This window comes from Paralichthys olivaceus, chromosome 5 (assembly GCF_024713975.1).
Source record: "Paralichthys olivaceus isolate ysfri-2021 chromosome 5, ASM2471397v2, whole genome shotgun sequence".
Lineage (NCBI taxonomy): Eukaryota > Metazoa > Chordata > Actinopteri > Pleuronectiformes > Paralichthyidae > Paralichthys > Paralichthys olivaceus.
In genome coordinates this window covers 18,261,394-18,283,410 of record NC_091097.1, presented here as the reverse complement: position 1 = coordinate 18,283,410, position 22,017 = coordinate 18,261,394, and the positions used below count along the sequence as shown (strand labels likewise).

At 41.9% G+C, this 22,017-nt stretch overlaps 2 protein-coding genes across 2 annotated transcripts in view; one reads left to right on the top strand and one right to left on the bottom strand.

Annotated features, from left to right (window-relative positions):
• On the bottom strand, nt 1-8,764 carry csf2rb (colony stimulating factor 2 receptor subunit beta). Its single transcript, XM_069524965.1, has 15 exons — nt 8,577-8,764; nt 6,352-6,546; nt 5,804-5,921; nt 5,538-5,713; nt 5,219-5,373; nt 4,106-4,250; nt 3,806-3,932; nt 3,571-3,719; nt 2,955-3,097; nt 2,627-2,810; nt 2,441-2,537; nt 2,146-2,212; nt 1,963-2,045; nt 1,740-1,878; nt 1-1,238 (listed from the first exon to the last, which is right to left on the bottom strand). The coding sequence occupies exons 2-15, from the start codon at nt 6,452-6,454 to the stop codon at nt 1,038-1,040; spliced, it is 1,887 nt and encodes a 628-aa protein (XP_069381066.1). The 5' UTR covers nt 6,455-6,546; nt 8,577-8,764; the 3' UTR covers nt 1-1,037.
• A 5,925-nt stretch (nt 8,765-14,689) lies between these two features.
• The window catches only part of pvalb6 (parvalbumin 6), a 32,185-nt gene continuing 24,857 nt past the window's right edge, over nt 14,690-22,017 (top strand). Inside the window, exon 1 of the mRNA XM_020105360.2 lies at nt 14,690-14,977. The gene's annotated coding sequence lies outside the window, so the exon portion shown is untranslated. The remainder of the gene's footprint in view (nt 14,978-22,017) is intronic.

Genomic DNA, 22,017 nt, shown 5'->3' with positions numbered 1-22,017 from the left:
TTCCCTGAGATAAATATATTTGACGCATACATTGACTTTTTAGTTTGGTCCATGTCCTATCAGCCAACATGGAAAAGGCTGAGCTTATGAGCGATGCTGCAGGCAGCCACCAGGGGGACGATTGAGGCACTTTGGCTTCCCTTTTTGGAAAACAGGGATACCATGACGTCACCAAATGCAACAAAGACAACAAGGCTGAAGTCCACAAACACATCAGAAGTCTCCTCAAAGGGTCCAATAGAAAGTCTTTCACATATATTTTCAGTCCCTTGTTAAAATGTTAAATGTGTCTTCGGGCCTCAGCTTGTTGCTGAAAACACAATGATAATGTTGGTGGTAGTAAAAACACATGTACATTCAGAAACACATTGAAAACAAGGTCCAAACACATCTTTGTGCAAACAGGCGTATTTTGTACAATCGGCATATATTTAGTTTACATAACTTAGCTTCTTATCTCAGCTGTGACAGAGACGTGACGTTTGAATAAAACACAAACACTTCAACACAGATCTGAACTGTCACTTCACATTAATGAAAAACGGTAAAAATGGTTAAAAAAAAAAAGAGAATCTCAAACCCAGTCCCAGTGAAAATGACCTTTAACATTATGAGGTGACTTTGCTATATTATCCTGAACTTGTGTCCATCCCTTAATAACAGGTGTAGCTCAATACTGCCCTCCATTGGTGGGACACTCTGATCTCAGGTCAGAGTAAGACGAGCAGAAATCTCAAAAAAAAAAAAAAACCCTCTGTAATCTGTTATTAATACCTGTGATTCACTTTGTTGCACATGGAAGCACAGGTAGTTTGAAATTGAATTGAACCACAGCTTGATTAATTGTCAATATCTGCAGATTAAAGCCTGACAGCTCCTGCTTCAAGTTCTCTCCTGACATGTTGCAGGTCACGCTGCTCATGTGTGGAAGTTAACCCGAGGCCTGTACGCTGCCACCTTAGGCCATGGGGTGAAAGGGGTGTAGGCCGGAGGTTGGTCCCTGCTGACCCCAGCATGGTGTCTGCCCTCTGTGGGTCCTACCCCACGCTGTTGTGCCCGTGTGTATTTGCGTTGAAAACGCTGTTAGACACAAGGTCCTGTGTGGACCTGGAGACGCTGCGGTTGGGTAGAGACACGTAACCGCCTCCGTTCATGTTAAAGTTCATGGGAGGAGGAGAGTCATCTGATGAGGTGCTGTCTTCTTTCTCGAAGCAGTTGACCACCTCTGGCTCTGATCTCTGTCCGAAAGACAAAGTGCAAGTCAGTAAGAAAATCATTCAGTAACTATATTTGCTAAATTGTTAATTGCTATACTGTAAGCATTTCTTCCTACCGGCACCTCTATAGGTGTAAAATTTAAGCAATATGTTTATTTATTTATCTATTTATTTGTTCATGTCTAAATAATATCTTGTCCTATATTCTAAAACTGTTGTCTCTGCGCATATTTCAATATTTAACCCTCATTGTTCTCTTCTTTTTAAAGCACTTAGTGAAAGTACTATATAAATAAAATAAATAAATCATCATTATTATTATTATTATTGCATTTTTTATTTAATGCATAAATAACCAAGGTGTCAAATGAGATGGGGAGGTTTTTATTAAGATGGAAATCCTCTCATTCATCTCACAAAACTATAAATACTTGTCATGTATTGAGCAGAATTTCTGCAGATCAACTTTCTGTTTTATGTTGAGTGCTAAAACCTGAGAAATGAGCCTGGTGAGCTGCTGACCTCGCAGAAGATGTAGGGTCCGCTGAAACTTATCTTCTCAGGATTGCTGGACAGGTCGTCGCTGTTCCAGAAACCTTCGTCCGGCTCCAACAGCTTTTCCTTAACTGTGGTGATCGGCACAATAGAAACATACGAGGAGCTGCAGGGAGAGAACGAGCAGAGAGTCAGTGTCTTATCTAATCTCATTTTATCTCATCTCATCTTATCTTATCTCATCTGGTACCATGTAGACGAAGAAGAAGAAGTGTCCTGTAGCACTTTGCAGATGGACAGGTCCTCGGTCTGCAGCGTCCAACTGGTCACACTCTGGATCACAAAAAGTACACAATGACTCACACGTCACCAAGAAATTGAATTCGAGATTAGACCAAAATAGATTCATTAAACTAGAATAATCCAGTCTCACCTTGATCTCACACAGGATGGTACTTTTGTGTGGAGAGGGAACTGACTCCACCCACAGGATGACCCACCTGTTTGTGCAGAATTTAAGTGAGTTTTATTTCAAGTAAAACATTTACACACACGTGTCCTTCAATTTAATGTGCGACTTCAATGCTTTATTTAATGCAATGATCAGTATGGATGGTTCAACTTCTTTAGACATACCGGCTTCACATGATTATATTTAACATACAACAACAAAGTTTGTTGGAGAAAGGACACAACACAGACACAGTCCGAACACATGAGCAAAATACCTTCGACAAGCTGGAATGGTGCAGTAGAGTGCGAAGAAGAACGTGACCACAGACACACTGGTGAGAACATATATCAAGGTGGTGAGGGACCAGGTTCCTGCCAGGGAACAGATCACAGAACAAATGACCGTAATTCAAATTCAATAAATAGGTGAAATAAAACATGTATCTCCGTTTCAGTGGTACCTGCATGTGAGGTCCAGTTTACGGGATCGGTCCATTTAGACGGGATCCCCTTGAATTTGGAACCGTGTCCGGGGACGACCAGTGACCTGACCTTCACCTGGTAGGGCTGGGACGAGGCCAGAGATGCTCCCTGGATGGTGAGGGACGTGCACCCCTCTGAAGTGTTCAGCAGGGTTGAACATTCCTAAAGATTGAATAGATATAAAATCAATTTTAAGTAATGATAAATGATCAATCATGAAATAATTTAAAGAAAAAAAAAACTCTTGAGAAACATTCATTTATTTAACAGTTGTATCTTTAATAATTAAAACAACTGAACACTTACAGTATTATTCTGATCCTGTGTTCTGTGGTAGCAGACCTGATAGGACAGTTTCAGTTTCGAAGCTGAGCTCGGTTCAGTCCATTCAAAGATCCAGTTGTTGTTCTTCTCTTTCACTCTTAAGTGCTGTGGCGGTTTGGGACGGACTGTGGACCAAGAGATTAGATCTGGTCATAGGTCAGATTTAGATAAAGGTCACACCAGTAAACTCATAAACTCTGTATCGACTGAGCGGACTGGACGCAGAGGAAATAGTTCAGTGTTTTATGTCTTATCAGCTTTTCTATATATTTTCTTAAATAATGAACATTTTAATAAATGTATATATTTATATATATATTATATTATATATCTATCTATCTTGTCTTATCTTACATGGTGCTAAACAGACCACTGTGATGCAGTGCTGCCATTTCAACAGGAGGTGGCATCACAGCTCTTCTGTGTATGTTATCTCTCCTCTCCTCTGCTCTCCTCTCCTCTGCTCTCCTCTCCTCTCCTCTCCTCTCCTCTCCTCTCCTCTCCTCTCCTCTCCTCTCCTCTCCTCTCCTCTCCTCTCCTCCTCTCCCTCCCCTCCTCTCCTGTTCTGTTCTGTTCCCTCTGTCCTGTGTCCACTCACTGTGTTTGTAGGCCTCAAACGTCCTGGCCGTGTGTGTTGGTATGAGCTCCAGCAGCAGACGGTCTTTGACGGTCAGTGAGCAGCTGTACCTCAGTGCTGAGCTGCTGCTCTCAGCGCTGACTGTAAGGTTCATGCAGCATCTCTCAGACCTGCAGGCAGGGATTAAAGTGAGTGAGCGACAGCCTGGACTTTCGGCCTCAACCAGGCGGTGCTGTCGATGTCACACTCAACTTACGGTGCGGTGTCGTGACAGGCCAGCTGGTAGCTAATGAAGGCAGCCAGCTCTCTGCTCACCTCCCAGCTGCACATCGCCTCCCTCTCTCCATGCAGCACACAATCCAAACTGGGAAACTGCCCAGTGTCTGAGGCCAGAGAGAAATGGACCGGGAGGGAAGATTAGAAATGTGAGGGATGGAGATAAGGAGCGGGGTCTGCAAACCTTCTGAGGTTTTTCAGGAATGTCACACTTGATGTTAATTTGTGCAGATGCAGGAAATGATTTAAAGTTGTGCTTGTTTTCTTTTCTTTGACTCACCTTCCTTAGTCTTCCAGGTCACCACCGGACTCCAGGTGCTCCACTGGCCCACGCTGGCCCGGGCCCTCACCCGGGCTTCATACCTGCAACCGGGGAGCAACAGTTGCTTCTCTAGTTTCAAGCTGGTGTTTGTGACGTTCTTGGTCTGCAGAGAAAGGGAAGAATGATAAATCCTGGATTCAAAATAATGAATTAATTAAGGATTAACTGTCTGGAACTATATGTTTTTAATGTTACTGTTTCCAGCGCTTGTGGTGAAACACTCATTTTACGTCACACATGGTTAGCAACCAGCTAAAAGTGTGGCTACAAATACATTTATTTGTTTTTAGCTCAACTTAAGTCATTTGAGCTCCACACTAGACTGTAAATATAGATGGACAACACGTCTCCACTTCCTGCCACTATCCAAAAATTAGGCCAAAATAATTGTTCCATGTCTCATCTGCTAACATGGAGGAGGCTGGGTTTATGAGCTATGCTGCAGCTGACCACCAGAAGGAGATTTTAGATGCTTTTGGCTAACAGAGCAACTTTTTATCACGTTTGGCACTTGTCCTGACACCTTGATGTGTGAATACTCAGTAAGAGCTGCTTCTTCTGCTTCTTCACATGCTGCACTTATCGTCACCGCGGCTCAGACTTAACACGAGTATTTGGGTTTGAATAAGTTGAACAAAGTTAGATATGATTATTCTACGGTGGCAGAGAGAGCAACACACTGCAAATGAAGAAAACACACGTAAATCATAAAGAAACACATCTTCATTGGATGTAGTTCAGTGTTTCATGAAGTTACTGACGTCTGCTACACGACTGGTGATGGAAAATTGATCAAAGTGATGAAGTTGTTTACTTAATTTGTGTTACGTGTTTTTCTTTATTGACAGTGCATTGAGCTCTCTCAGCCACGGTAGCATACACCAGTAACTGCTTTAATTTCTTGTCATGGTGATAAATACAATATCAGGGCTGTTAAAACGTCAGTTGATATTCAGGAAGTACAATCGCTTCACTTCCTGTTGAAAATAGTTCAGGCTAATGTGATTTCAACTTTAATGTTTGACGTTTCACTTGAAATCAAATATCTATATATATATTTTTAATGCTCACTGTCCAGTGGTTGTGTCTGACTGGTCTGTAGCTGAGCTGGTAGCGGAGATCTTTGCTCCAGGAGGAGGAGGAGGAGTAGGGGCTGGACCAGCTGAACCATCGGCCTCCATCTCCTGGATCGTGTGCAGACAGATCCGCTGGTGAATGAGCTCTCACTGTACGAACCCAAACACAGAACCACATAAATTCAGCTGAAGCGACGGCACTGCCAGACACTAATGTATTCAAATGGAAGCTTCACATCATAAACAACAGATTATTATATTGGCTTTTAAGATTTGATTTCCTCTGTCACACCTCTGACAGGCTGTAAACTCACCGTGCTGAGAAAGATCCAGAGGCTTGTGCGGGACAGATGAACAAACAGTCTGCATCTCGTTCTCGAGGAAAAAGACGGTGTGTTTGATGCCAATGGAAAACGTTTGAGTTTCATATCTACACTGGCCGGTCCCGTTGTCATCTTGGCCTGGTGGTCTGTGCGGTACACACAACGTCCTGCAAGGACACAGAGCTGAGTCTCTCCCATATCATCACAATGATTCCTTTTCACCATTTGTTCCCTCTGATCGTCTCTTTTGATTTTACCTGTTGTTTTCAGTTTGGAACCAAAGCTGCGGGGACGTGTCTCCGTGTTTCCTCCATCTGCAGTGGACGTAGGACTCGTAGTCGTTATGGCAATGTAAGGAAGTCAGCAGTGGAGACTCTGGGTAGAGAGGGAGAACGTTAGTGTTGAGATAACTGGGTAACGACTGACAAAGTGCTGTGACGTGATAGATTAACACGTTTATTATCTAAATCAAACTTGTTTTCAAAATGTAAATTACAAGTACTTTAAAACTCTACCAACTGCAGTATTTGAGTAAATGTATTATGTTCAGACCATAGACTGTATATAAAGATGAACAACATTACAGCACTGAAAAAGTTAAGCCAAAGTATCTTGATCACCCCCTGATGGCTGGCTGCAGTATTGCTCATAAACCCTGCCTCCTCCATGTTAGTAGATGGGACATCAACCAAACTAAAAAATCTGGATTTAACTGAGCCATTAAGTTTATAATCTGAAGTATTCAAACCCAGAAATGTCAAATTTCACTGGTAACCATTTGAAATTGAATCCCGCAGAGACGTACCCTTCACTGAGCTGCTGCTCTCATGGACGCTGCAATTATATGGACCACTGGGGAGAACCAGAAGAGGAAGCACCGAACACAGCGCAACCCAGAGGAGAGACATCGTTGCTGGGGACACGAGAGCGCTATGAGCCTGTTCTTTTCTGGGCTGGTCTCAGGAGGAGCGAAGTGTGTGCATTTATTTCAAGAAGACATCTGTGGACGAGAGAGGGAGGTAATGTAAACAGAGAGAGAGAGAGAGACAGCTAGAGATAGAGATAGACTCGGATCATTGAAGAAATGAGTCATGGCAGCAGAAACAGACTTCTGCTTTGAGAGTTGTGGTCACCACACATCCGCCTACTTCTTATCTTTCTCTCTCATATGTCATTGGCCCTGTTTAAAAAAAAAATACAACCAACACATGTATACACACGCGCACACACACACCCACACACCACACATGCAAATTACCTGAAATAGAAAAAGATGAATTCGTTCACATGTTTTAAGTCTCTGCTTAAATATACAACCACTTACTGGAAGTACAAAACTGATGCCTTTAAACCTCTCAGAGAAAAAGCCTTTTTAAAATTCTGGAGACAAAATGATCTTCACAATAAAACAGTTTCAAAAGATTGTTGATAAAGAGGAAATCTTTACAGGCAAACTAAACACAGAACTGTGAGAGAGTTCTTTCAGTTTTGAAGTTGTCATGAAGTTTCATGAGCTACGAAATGACTAAAAAATGTGATCTCTTATTTGAGACTGATATCTTTTAAACCCATTTTCTGTGCTAAAATTAAATTCTATTTTTCTGACATTACGTTCATCTAATTTTCCAATTTTTCCATTTTTTATATTTACTTTTAATTGTGATGTTCACCCAAAGCGTATGGGGAAAAAAGGAGAAAGTTTAATTGTCTGATTGATTTAGTGCATTGAGCCAAAAGGGGATTTTCAGGGTCATTCAGGCACAACTGACTCCACTGCTGGCGTTCAGCTGCTGTTTACAGTAGCTGCGGGGAGAACACCACCAGACGAATATCGGAAACCAATGTGAAACTGAAAACAAACCACCACCTTGTCTTCTGGTGCAGCAGATCACAGACAAGAGCAGGTTTGATTGTGATTTGCACAAATATCTGCTCACGTGTTATTGACAGTGAAGACACAAAGAAAACTGTAATTTAAGAAAGAGCACAACGGGTTTCCTTCAGCCTGGTGTCCTGGCTGAACACCTTTGCCCATTGGTTTGTCTGTTTTGAGCAGGATTACGCAAAAGCTGCTGGATTCCCTTTACTCTGAGTAGAAAGATGGGACGTGGACCAATTTGTTCAATCTGGAGTAGAGAAGACCCCCTTCATGTTAATATAAATTATTTAAATATATATTGAATATAAAGAATATATAGGGTCTTTTCTAGGGTATAGAAAACTACAATTCATACAATTTAGATTGAACGAACTAGTGGAAACGTCATGAGGATTATTCTACACTTAATTTCTGACAACAGATGCCTTTCAACTAAATCTTTCACACTAAACATTTAAATATTGCAAAATAGGGCGTTTTTTTCTGTAATTGATGTCATATCTGAGTCAAAGGATGTGAATGTCTCAGACTTCTTGATTGACTCAACGCGTTTCATCGTCAGCTCTATGGAACACCACACAGCGCTGTCTGTTTTAAAATCAGTTTCCTGAACTGAAGCGATGAAACAGTTGACTCTCTTGTTACATGATTGTAGAAAAACGTGAAAATATTCTTTCGAATGTGCATTTTTTCATGTTTTTAAGACAATAACAGGCTCAATGATCATATTTTATATTGGAAAAATGATTCCCTTCATAATATATGCAAAATAAATAGCAACGATATTAATTGGATAAACGTAGCGTAGTAAAAATACCTTAACATATCACTGAAATGTGATGGAGATAGTAGCAAGTAAATTACTTCTACCAATTGCAGTATTTGAGTAAATGTATTATGTTCAAATGTCTGGCTTAATATTACAATATGACATTATTAATACAGAACAAAAGAACAGAATCATTTTAAATCACTGTATAACAATGACATGATGACAAACGGTGATATCTACAATATACACACAATCCCAAACGGGTGAACAGGTTTAATTTAAAGAATATAAATATTAACTATATGTAACAACTCTCAGCCCTTGAACACTCATGTGTTGATCAGCCCTGACCCACAAACTCAGTAAATCTCCGTCTTACCAGAACTCTGCTTTAGGTCAATTCGTCGATCTGCCTCCACTACTCCCTTCCCGTCAGCCTGCTCCTCACCACCACTGTCGAGAACTCTGTGGGAGTTTCCTTTGCGACAAGCTCTGTTTCCCCTTTCTGTCCACACTGACACTAGATGTCACTTTATTGCGCCATCAGCGTTTTTTCATCGACCACAGAAGTCTGTCAAAGTCTTTTCACATGGAAATGTGTTACAATACTGACGTGAACACGGAGGCTCAGACACTGGACGGCAGAGCCCTGATTAGCCTGAATGTACTGCATGCTTCTGAAATAGTTTCAGTAAATATTTTAAAATTACAGAGACTTTATAGAAAGATGTAACAGTGAATACGGAGCAAAGAGTTTGTGACATGGATGAGCAGAGAGGGACCCAGCATGTTTGATCTCATCATGTATTGACCATTTCTTGTCGTGGTGTGAACTTATAAATGTTATATTGATTTTGTCTATTTTCTCATTTGAAAACTATTTGTGATGAAGTTTGAAAATGACGTTAAATGTTACGTTTGTTGTTGAAAGTTTTAAATTCTGTTTATCTGTTGGTAAATCATGTTTAATTTTAGAGGAAGGCGTCACTTCAAAGGTCTCAGAGATGGATCCTGGTTTCACAGAGATGCAGGACATTTTCTTCAGATATGATTTCCTCTCTTCAAACTGTCAGTTTCAAGCACCCAATTCTACATCAAGAGCTACTTTGTGAATGAAAATGGGCTTTTACTCCGTTTCCATCAGCCCTTGTCGAAAAGCCGACTCACGTCTTCATTATTTTCACGACTTATTATTCACACCACTGATACTCACACCTCTTTTTGTTTCCTGTAGCTTTGTGACTTTCTGTTGAAACTTAACACTTCGATCTGAGTAAAGTTTAAAATGTTCTGATACTTTCACTGTGTTTTCATTCAAGCAGGTCACATATTTCAAACTTTCAGAGTTATTTTAAGTAATTTATGTACAAATAGAAGTTTGTTTTTTCAAAATAAAATAAAGTTAGCAATTGTGTTAATATAACTTATTAACTTTAAGTTGAACAAATGCAATTCATTTGTTTGTAACCATTAAAGTATTTTTATATTATAGTATGTAGTATTTTTCTTCCAGTGTATATTATACTGTGAGAAAACAGAAAGTAGATAGAAGTAGCTCAACATGTTTGTGTTGTTATTTCAATCACTATACAAACAAGTTGTCAGTGTTAGCACTTCACACTGGTCTGGAATAGCATAGCACAGCATCAACAGCAGCTTCTGTCTCCAGAGACAATCAGAAGAAAAAGCATAAAAAAACTTCCCTTGTTTCTCAGAAACAAGAAGGAACTCACCAATCAACTGTCAGCTGATATAAACCTTTAAATAAACTCATGAGCTTCTGTTCTCTTATTTCAGGGGAAAGTTTAAAGCAACACAAACAAATTAAAAATCACTTTAAAACATTTTCTTTAATTTGAAAGGGTTTAGGTTTACACACAGCACAGATTCACATCAGTCAAGTTCAGCTACTCGGTAAATGTACTTGTTCATTTTTTTTGGATAGCTAGTAAATTTACTTTCTATTTCTCACTTTACATACACTGTATATCAATAATACATATCTGTACTTTCTACTGAATTTCATTTTTACAAACCAATGTGTTTCATGTTCACATTGTTTTTTTCAAAATAGTTTTTGAAAGTAATATATGATTGGAGCAGAATTTGCCAGAAAAGTACATTACAGCTTATTTGTCAGAGAAATCCGAGGCTGTTAAGATTGTTTACTGACATAATAGTTTAAGCATTGCTTTTAAATTTCAACTGTTCATCTTAAATTCTCTATTCAAAAGGATTTGGCGCCCCCCCCCCCCCCTCAACTGTTGTCCAAGTTTCTTTCTAAATCGTTTCACATCTGCATGAAAAGTTTTTCATGCATTTGTGATCATTACAGGTTCAAATGAGAATTTTGCAGTTTTGAACTAGTACGTGTTTGTGTGTTTGTATGTTTGTATGTACATGTGACTGATTCACATACATGCACACGTTCGGATCTCGGAGCGTAATGTGCAAGAGGCTGTTTTTCAGGTGGAATTCTGCGTTTCCCCTCAGCGAGAGGAATCTCATTTGCGAGAGTGGCAGAGTGATTCCCACAGACAAGACAAGTCATAAGAAACGACTGTAGCCGGTGTCTGGAAAAATTATTAGTTTGGGAGGGATTTTTATTCTCAGGTTAAATCAAACACACTCAGCTGTGTTTCTGGGATAGGAAAAAAAAACAAACCCCCAATTAAAACAATAAGATTTTAATTACTCTGTGAAAAAAAAAAATCAGTGCTAATGGTATTTATACACAGTTTGATCCGAACGATTGGACCAGTTGTTGTTGACTAATGGTGCAGCGCTCACCACCGCGCAGCCGTCATCCTGCTGCTTCACAATGAAATACTCTCCGAGGCTAATGAGAATGTAATGTAAATTAATGAGATCAATAGTGAGTGCGTGAGGGGTGGGGGTAGTGGGGGGGGGGGTGGTGGTGGAGAAAATTAAGAGAGAGTCAATTACTGGTCTGTTTATTAAGAGAGGTATACAAGTCCAATAAGAATACATTATAGTAATTATAAAGTAGTATATGTGGTTTAATCTGGGCAGAGTGCTGTGAGCTGATAAACAGCCAGAGGAGGCATTTCTGTCTCATTCATTCATCACACACACACACACACACACACACACACACACACACACACACGGTTATTACTGTCACAGCAATGCAACATCCCATTACTACTTGTTTCCCAATATTACTTCAGAACAGACCAAATCAAAAGTGAAGCCAGAAATCAAGTCAGTGCATGAAACAGCCTTTGTTTCAATGCAGCATGATGTGAGCGATGCAGTCACCTCCCTGATACTTCTCAGTTTCTCCTCCAGATGAGAGTCGTTTCGACGCAGAGAGGTTTTTACCAGGGTAAATCATTTCTTGCAGTGTGCTCACTTCCTGGTTTTGTAGCCAGAAGTGGTGCTCGTGCAGGACCGGCAGCCTCCGCCTGGTCAGGCCTGTTAAATCTGCAGCTCTGGAGGAGACAGAAATGCAGCAGCGTGTGAGGCGGGAGAGCTGCGCATGTATTTTTCTCTCTCTCTCCCTCTTTCTCTCTCTCGCTGCCTATCCCTCATGCACCCCATTTATTTTACAAACACAAAATCCATGCACACACAATATATATCCACACACACACAAAGTGATTTTCCTTGGAGTCTCACAGGGGTGATTCCCTTGGTGTGGCACATTAGTATGTGGAAAGCAACACATTACAGGCGAGCCTTGAGGCCTTTTACAGTTTGCTCTCTCCAGCTCTGTATTTTTTCTCATGAACAGGGACTGCCACTGACATTAATGTGTCTAAACAGCTGAGTAAAGCTGTTTTTTTTCTTTCTCTTTTCATTTTCTCTGTTTGTAAGGGAGACACAAGGACGTGGGATTAAGCTCTGCATTGGCAAGCCTCCATTCTGCTGGAGTGTCCTTGCCTTGACAGCAATCGTTTCCTCATCCGCTCCACACACGTCGACAACGGCGGATCCAAACCTCTGACTCTGAATACAAAAAGAGGTTTTTAGATGCATCACATCTGTATTATCGTGGCTGCTTTAAAGAGCCTCAGGTCCAACGAAGATAGATTTGATCTCTAATCTGAGGTCACTGCCTTTTTTTCCCCCTAGTATGTCCAGGAGGTATTTTTTCAGTAAGAGGTTTATTTACTGTTCATCACCAACAGGGCCGTGTACATATGCACAAAGTAAATACACCAGAAACTGCACACATTTCTTCAATTTACCAAATGAACTGCAAACATCAAATAACCAACCTAACCCCAACCTCAAAGAAACACAACATCACAGAGAGGTCATAGAATGACAAGAACCTGCTAAACAACCATAAAGAGAGAAGAGAAGGGATGCAAGATGTGCACAAAGACACAAAATCACAACTAAAACAAAGTGAGAGAATATATTATATATATTGTTAATAATATATATGATCATTTAATTCTTATTTACTTATTTTTTAAATTGAAATGGGGAGATATGAATCCATAAGAACCCACAGTAGCACTATTGTAAAAGTATTTACTATATTATATATGTTTTAATTTTTAAAACAGATTAAATTGTATGTTTCTAAAGGAATCGTAGAACAAACACTTAGCTGGAGGTAAAATAACGAATGTTTTCCCAAGACTATGGTGCTGCGGAGATAACCTGCACATCTGGATCCTTGAAGCACATTTACAAACAAACAAAGGGTGAAGTTAGATACGTTAAGTGTTGCTGCTTATTCAAATCGAGAACATTATTCCACATCACATCTGGGAGAATCTTCGGTGTGTATTCGTGTGTGTGTTGTTCTATTTGTTGCATTTTTGGATATGGAGCGTGTTTACGTTCTTGTATGTGCTTTGTGCACCACAGAGAAAAGGCTCCAATGGGACGCAAAACACTTTCAAACACAAAGCAACAACAAAGAGACACAGAACTCTGCAAAGAAAGACAAGATGAGCAGAATAATGTACAAAACGAGGACTAAGAGAAACACAACAACATCAAAAAGATGACAAAGACGCACAAAACTCTGTTAAGAGACGACAAAGGACCACAGAGACAACCATCATTGTGAGTCTCTTTCAATGCTGTACATGTCACATGTGACCCCACACTTTCTGAATGGCTCATAACAGATCAACGGATTTGCACAACACCATCATCCTCCATTCAGTCTTTTCTTTCTTCCCTCTTCTCTTTGCCATCCTTTCATCCCTGAGTGAATCCAGCCAGAGGACAACCTCTCTCTCCACGTCTTCTCACCCTGTCTGAGTTCATGATACATTGATAAATTATTCTTAATATATAAATGATTTATTTGTTTTAAGGTTCAATCAATCAATCACATTTTATTTGTATAGCCCATATTCACGAAGCCCAATTTGTCTCGTGGGGCTGAACAAGGTGCGACATCCTCTGTTCTTAACCCTCAACATATTGTGTATCTAAGAAATCTAGTTAATTATGTTATTATGATCCATGATTACACGGTGCACGATCACAATCCACTAATATGTTGTAATCACATATTGCCTGTTAACAAATGTTTAGTAGTTTCTTTCATTTAAGCTTTGTTCACGTCTGAGATTCAAGCAGACGATAACGGGACTTTTAAAAACTTTTTAAGGGACTGTTCCAGAACTTTGAACCTTTTTTCATGGTAAGAGGCCAACAATCTATAAAATGTCTTTGAGCCTCATTTTGTGTTCACTTTCATGTCCATGTCCCACGTGTCTTATAACTTATGCAGATGTTTTGTGCTGTGTTTCTTCATATTGTGTTTTCATGTGGCGTTTGGCGCCGCAGCGAGAAGAGCTACTCCCTGTTTCCTTTCTCAGGAGCAAATCACAGAAGTCATTCAGCTCTTCTCTCCTCTTTCCCTCTTGCCACTCGCCCTCTCCTCCTCTCTCCCGTTGCCGTCCGTCCGCCACCTCCGGTAAGTTATTGCTCTAAAGTTAATTGCAGAATCTGAGCTGGAACACACCAGAGCAGGATTGGATTACAGTGTGACTTGATGGACGCGAGGACATTTCCACTACTCTGACATTGATTGTATCCAGCGACCGCCGGCCTGTGACAGGTTGACATGAGTTGTACTTGTATTTTTTTGGGTTGGGGGTGCGCTGTAAAAGTCTTCTGGAGGAAAGTGGATGAAATCTGATGGATTCGCCATCTTCTTTTTCCCAACGCATCAGAGTATGAACATGTTTCCTCTCTTCTCCTTTGCCTCGCTGTCTTCTCTTCTCACCTCACCTCTGGTCTGCCACATCCTCTCTTATTCCTCATTCCTCACCTCCACCAATCTTTCCCTTCCTTCTACTCGGCTTCTGCATCCTTCTCCTTTCTTCCTCACCCCTCTCTCCAACTTTCCTCTCTCCATTCCCTGCAATCCCCCCTCCTCCTCTTCCTCCTCTTCCTCCTCCCATCAAACATCATACAATCCCCTCCTATCCCAATCCAGCACACCCTCCCTCTCTCCCTCTCTCTCCCTTTATCTCTCCCTCCCTCTCTCTTTCTCCCCTTCATCTCACCTCCAGCCAGCCTGAGCTCCCTCCTCCTCCTCCTCCTCTTGGATCACACAGCCCGCCTGCTTTCGTGCACTTTATCTTCTTCCTCTCTCTCTCTCTCTCTTCAAAACCTCTCACTCTCTCCTCTGTCTCCTGTCTTTTATCTCTCTTTCTGTCTCTTTCTCCCCGTCTGTCCTTCACTTCTCTTCAGCTGCCAGGAGCCCGCAGACTCGCCGCTCTTCCTTCAACCAGTGAGGACACAGAAGCACTCGGGACGAAGACTCTGTCGCTGGAGGTAAGTGTCAGTGAGTGTGTGTGTGTGTGTGTGTGTGTGTGTGTGTGTGTGTTGGACATTCACCTTACCTGCATCAGCTGAGAAAGACAGCTATTCTGCAGCAAATGGAAAAGTGGCATGACAGTACGGTGAAAAATGTGAGAGGGGACAAACAGTTATAGATGATGATGATGAAGATGATGGTGATGATGATGGTGCGAAGTGAGAGAAAAGAAAGGAAAAGAAAAACTACTGTGATGCAGCAGACACATCCGACTGCATTGAACCAGACAAAATGAAAGTGTGAGAGAGTTGAAGAAGATGGAGAGAGAAGAATAGAAAACATAAAACCAACCATGACATCAATAATGAACTGGGGAACAGCCGACAGAGACAGAGACAGAGAGAGAGAGAGAGAGAAATATTCAAAAAAAAAAAAGACTGGATGCTGATGTTTCCCTGCTGTGGCGGCTGCATGCCTACAAACGCAGCGGCGCCTGCCTCATCCTCCTCCTCCTCCTCCTCCTCCTCTCCCGTAAAAAATCCCATTCACAAACAGGACCTGAAAACAGGGGATGGTGATTGGTTCCCCGAGCGCTGTGTGTCTGTGTGTGTGTGTGAAATACAGATAGAGGTGCATGTGCTTGGTGTGCTCATGTGTGGGTGATGCTGAGGCTTTTCAGAGCTCTTGAATGAAACTGCAGGGTGAGCGTTTGCTTACACGTTATCTTCCACAATACACACAATGGTGCAGAGATGCCGAGTGATGGATGGACACATACTATGAGGTTTGGTGCATTTGAATTTGTGAGTCCAGTTTTCCGTTGGCTCAGGGTAACGTCACGGTGGCACACAGATGTGGTCACAGTCTGGGGTGATTGTGCACCAGACTTCAAGTCATCTCCTTTGCTTCCTAACTCTTTCTCCCTCATTGCGTCATTCTCAGCGCTGTTCCAGATCGTCACCACCGTCACCATCAACCCTCCTAGATTAACAGCTGTCCAAACAGCGATGGTCTCCTGCTTCTGCCATGGTGGTCAATTTGAAAGGGACACATGTTTGGGCACGTTGAAGGACAGGGAAGGGATGAAGAAGGGAGAGAGAAGGAGGTGAGGCAGGGAGGAGGAGGAGGAGGAGGAAGGGAACTTCGGATATCATCTCAGGTTACAAAGACAAATAAAGGTGATTAGAATGGGGTGGAATTTGTAGAAAGAAAAATAAATTGGATTGAAAAATGGGAAAAGAAATGTGCAGATTGTGTTTGATGGAGGAAATGTGTCACACAATGATCATGTTAATTAAAATAAGCCCCATTGTTATATTTCAATAAAAACTACTGATATCAAATAAATGAAAGTCGATGATCAAATACAGAAGAAATCGTTCTCTGGGGACCATGAATATCTGAACAAAATGTCACGGAAATTCACACATTTTTCATTCTGGACCAAAGTGGTTCACCGAGTCACCAACAGACCAAGATGACCAACAAAATACGACAAGAGATGAAAAGGTATAACGAGGAATCATCCAGTAAAAGCTGCGATATAGCACATTTATTTTAAATTTTACCGTAATCTAAACACGATAAAGACGTTTCCAGGGTCAGAAGCAGAAAGAAACACAAATTCAATTTAGTAAGGTGGAGAAAAATATAAAACTGTGTTTTATCAAAAGGACGCATGTAAATAGAGAAAAAATGTGTGCCCGGAATCAAACCTTGAGGTACACCGCAAGTAGAATAATGGACACAGTAGGAAACTATAGAATGCAGTTTATAGAATAACCATCCTCACACCCCTCTGGACCTTGTACTACGCCCATACAATGTTAAACCCACACATCATACATCCCCACACACTTTAGCACCAATTCCCCATTTGTATAAAAGTCAGGCATGATGCATGGTGGCGTAACTTCTCCTGATTTCATGAGAACTCAGTGATTTAATGTGCGTGGAGCTCTGTGGAGTGTGAAATACCCAGGTGTGATGTGGTGGCCCTGCAGGGGGGGAGAACACACAATCTGGCCATGGGAGAGATAATGGTTTTGCACGTCTGTGTGTGATTCAGACGAAGGAGGACAGGAAGAGGGACAGGTGGGAACGTGAATGTGAGATGGACGGAGAAGGAATAAAGACGAGGTGGGGGAGGTGTGCTCTGCAGGTCTGTGCACTATTGATGCTGTTGTGTGGAAGAAAGTGTGAAGGAGGAATTTAGGACCACTGTCAGAGGGATTGGGACAAATTGACAAAGAGAGTGTGTGTGTGTGTGTGTGTGTGTGTGTGTGTGTGTATTGACAACGTGTGGTCTACGTGATTATTAAGGCCTCTGATTAACTGCAGGACATGGAGCGCTGCTAAATTCAGGTTTGAGGAGGCTCTTGTGGCCTCTCAGCCGAGATGAAGGAAATGAGGATTCATCTGTGTCTCCTCCACACCGACATGTAACCCCTTTTTTTTGTCTCAACAAAATTAAAAATGTAACCACAATGCTTGGGGGGGCTGAAAATACACAGAGGAGCAGAGAAACAAACAGTAATTGAACATGTATTGTCACAACCAACATCTGTCTATTATACGGCTGCAGACCTGATTCAAAACCTGATGTGCAACAAAACACATTGAAAATTACAGCACTGGTGATTGTGTGAAGGTATGTATATTTGTATATTCACCTTGTATTTGTGTGTATTCTTGGGAAGCCTGTCTTTTGTTCGTTTTCAGTTTTTGTCCACTGGCAGTCTATTTTCACTCCTGTTTATTGTGCAGAGATTGTGAGCGTGTGTAGGATGGAAAACTGCCAGCGGGTGGACTGGAATGGGGAATACAATTTGTGAGGTTGTTTTTCTGGTTCTGTGATCTCAGGTGAGGGGAGTATCAGGAAGTAGGGAACTTGATTTCTTTGGTAGTCATCACTCCCATTATCTTTTTCCTTTGAACCTAAATCTTTCGTCAGCGGTTTATCCTCCTCTCCTCATTCTGCACGTCCACCACCACCTGTGAGCTGATGTACGGCTGTGAGATAAGTTGTGATTGCTGAGCATATGGTCCCTTCACAGCTACTCCAACACTTAAGAAGAGGTTGTCTGGATAATTAAAACATCATTCCCAGCCACGGGACAGAGGACGCTCGGAGAGAACTTGCATTTGCGCTGATTTTGTCATGAAAAGCACAATTAACCCGGTGTTCAGGGCCCCTGTTAAGAGGCTTTAATTAAAACGTATAATATAGGAGAGTTAAGAGGAGGATGTCACGTGGTTCCAATGCTGAGATTTAAGGAAACAAGGGAAACGGGGGGGGGGGGATGACGCACACTTCTCCGCTCCCCAAACAACACAAGACAATCACAAGCACACAACACGCAAGTTAAAACATGCCCCTGATAGAGTGATGGCCCTAAACAGAAGGTTGTGATTGGTCAGACAGGTTCTCTGTGTCTGGTGAGTCTTCACTGCCAAGGTCAAGGACAGATGTTGTGTGAGGCGGCCGGCATCTGGGGAGTGCTCGATGGTCTCCCTGATACGCAGGATGATCAGTGAACAGCATGCTTGATGCTGCAGAGTGGGGCTTATTATCATAGTTAGTGTGTGTGTGTGTGTGTGTGTGTGTGTGTGTGTGTGTGTGTTTACACCTGCAGACACATGTGTGCATATGTATGCGACAGTTGGGATGCATGTGGAGCGTCCTGCTAATGTGGAATTATAAGCGTCAAGAACAACCACAGGGGCATCACTGCTTCTGGTTTGGTGAATATTGTAATAAGTGATTGCACTGTGGTGGTGTGTGTGTGTGTGTGTGTGTGTGTGTGTGTATGTGGCGGTCTGCCATACAGTGCTCAGCTGGATGTTGTGAGTTCGTATGAAGGTGTTACACATTATCCACATGAACAAAACGGTCTCAGGTGTTATGCTGCTCTTGGACGGCCAAATTGCAATATCTGCATTCGTTTAAATGCCTTTGGTTTATGGTGTTCTTCCTCTTTCCTTTCACTCTGCTGATTATCTCTCTCATGCAGCATACAGATGCACACACACACACACACACACACACACAAGCAGATTTGGTTAAAGAGTAACTCAGCTTTTTTGCAAATGTTCTTGAGGCAAATCACGTTTTCTTTCCCCCTGAGGGAGATCTCGGGTCCAAAGGCTGTTTGAGCTATTTGAAGGATCGGACGTGTTTCTATGCACAGCGGTGTCAGAAGTGTGAGTATTTTTACCGAGGTCAATAAGTTGACGCTAACTTTAGACTGTCACTGAGGTCAGCGCAGTGCAACAGGAGTCAGCCCAATTCCAATTAGGAAACCCGCGACCTCTTAAATGAGATCATTAACGAGGCCCCGGTCAGGTGGGAGAGAGGACGAGCGGAAACGGATGGAGACTTTTCTTATTTTAGAACCTTTTCGTTTAAAAAGTAAGATTAAAAAGGGATGATGATGATGATGTGACCTATTTTGTCAAAGCCACTTAAAGCCTCTGTCTTCAGGGAACAAAGTGATGGTATAAATAGATTTCTTAAGCAGTGAATGGCAGCCTCAGTCTTACGGTCAAATTTACTTGGTCAACACATGTAATGTTGTTCCGTGTTCAGTTTGTGCAACATCGACGATTTAAGTGTTACTGTAGATTCACAATAGAAATATAAAGTCTAATTCAATACGTCATTAAAAGCTGAAATGAGACAACAGTCCACCCATCAGTGACAGTAGAGGATCTATGAATATAAAGTATCAGTACATTAATGTATTCTACTAATACTCTCTACTATTACATGCAAAATAGCACAAGATGAGCCTATTAAAGTAATACATCATATATCTTATAGAGATACTTGCTTTCAGAGAAGACTGATACCACTCTCAGGTCTGTATGGTAAACATCATTCTTCCTTTTCCTGTCCCTTTGCACAATGTCGTGCATCGGACATTGTGTCATTTCCAGTGGCACAGGGTTTCATTTCAGCTTTTTTAAGTTGCCACGAGCAACATGACTGAGTTGGGAGTACACATTGAAGATTCTCAGATAGCTCCAGAACGGAGATTGCAAAGGCTGTTGATGAAGATGAGGCATTCTGCAGGAAATGTGAGAGAACCTCGGTGATGGGTTTGTCAAGGAAAACCTGGAGGAAACGAGCTGGTGCCAAAACAGCTCTGCTTGTGTGTCTTCTTTTCTTGACCCTCATAAAAATGTCCGGACCCATTTTTCCGCTCTTCTGGAGATCATGACTGAAAACAACTATACAAACATGAGTAGACCACATCTGTCTTCTCATCTGATCCTCAGCAAGAAAAAACCTATTCATCAAAATGTCCAATCCATCCCAACCAAAATTCAACACCAACATTTTTCCCATTACTAATGTAAACCACTGAATCGGGATTGTTCAGAGTGAGAAGTTCTTGGCTCCCAGTGCAACAGAAGAAAAAGGTGGGTGAGGCCCTGCAGTGCCCTGTATGCTAAGCAGGGTTATCTTAAAACAGCTCAAGCTAATGTGGAGCAACGAACTGTCACTGGTCAGATAGAACTGCATTATCCTCCCCTCGGAGTGAATGACAGCTCATCTGAATAGCAGAGATTAGGCAAGATGAGCCGCAGAGCTTTGGTCTCGCAGAGCGGCATTCGTTGTGAACAATATCCATCAATCCCTCTTCGGTGTCAAATCCCAGGCCACATCCCGCCCCTCAGGAACAAAGGCCAGGATGGCGATGGCGAAGAACTTTTCCTTCCATTTATCACTTTCTTACTCCGTCTCACATGACCTTCATTTCCAATCCCTGACTCTACGTTTCATTTAATCCTTATCCCCTCATCCATTCTTTCTCTTCCCTGCCTCCATCCCTGTATTGTCGGCTGCTCTGCTGCGTGATTCTTTTCTGAAAGTTTCCCAGAAGAGTGAAGGTTTTGATCCATCCATGCACAGACCCAACATCAACGCCAATGTTCTAACAGCAAAACGTCTCCTCTCTCCTTCTCTCTCTCTCATTCTGGTGGTTTAAAGGTGCAAACAAACAGATTTTTAATTGACAATTCAAAGTTAATGGAGCAATGCAAACAGATGTAATAGAATCACAAATTGATTGCGAGTTGAAGACAGAAAAAACTCAACGTCATGGTAAACCCTGAAGTCACAATGTGTTTTTTCGCCATTTTCCAAAGCTGCAACCCTGACGTTATAATCCGCCCTCCCTGCGCGGCAGTTTGATGTGTTTAGAAACCTGTGGGTACCTGATTAAAACTCAAGTAGAGTTTTAAACTGACGGGTCCAACACTCTGTGGAGTTGAAGGCATTAAACATTTTGTCTCAGCCTCACTGATCGATATGCAGACTGTTTCCGTGAAGTGAAAATAATTTGAAAATACCTTGCATTGTTTTTCCTCTGTGGCTTTTATTTGATGCGAGATTCATGACAAAAAAAAGGAAGTGAAAGAAATACTTAGTCAGACACTGTTGTGAGGAGGCTATTTCTACTCTTATATTGCGCTAGTATGAAGAAAGACTTTCATCGAAGGGGGTTGGATGCACATGCTTTCAGATATGCACTGAGCTCCAGATAATATCCTGAAATCATCCAGAGGGGCTGTACGTGAATGCAAACGTCCAAGTCAGAGGCTCCGGACAATCTCAGGAGTTTTTTCTGCCAGCTATCTTGTAAAAACTACAAAATACATAATGTCCAAAAGAGCTCATGTGAGAATACAGTGGGACACGTCCAGAAGATTCACTGCGAGCGAATGGCTGCATTGATGGAGGACGCAGTACTTCTTCATTCACTTTATGCAGCTATAACGCAGTTGTCTCTCTCTTTGTTGCTTCATGAGTGACTGCACATTTCTTTCCTCGATGTGAATGTGCATATTCCATCTCTAAACCCCCCCCCCCCCCCCCCCAACCTCCAGCCCATTTTCCATACTGGCCTCGACAAACAGGCCTGAGGCCAGTCCTGAGCGCTTGAGTGTGGAACGAGCATCAGAGACAGAGTGGGAGCGGGTATATGTGGTGCTTGCCCCTCTCAGAGTGTGTGTGAGCAGTGAAGTGTGAGCTACCACTGCTGGAACTGTT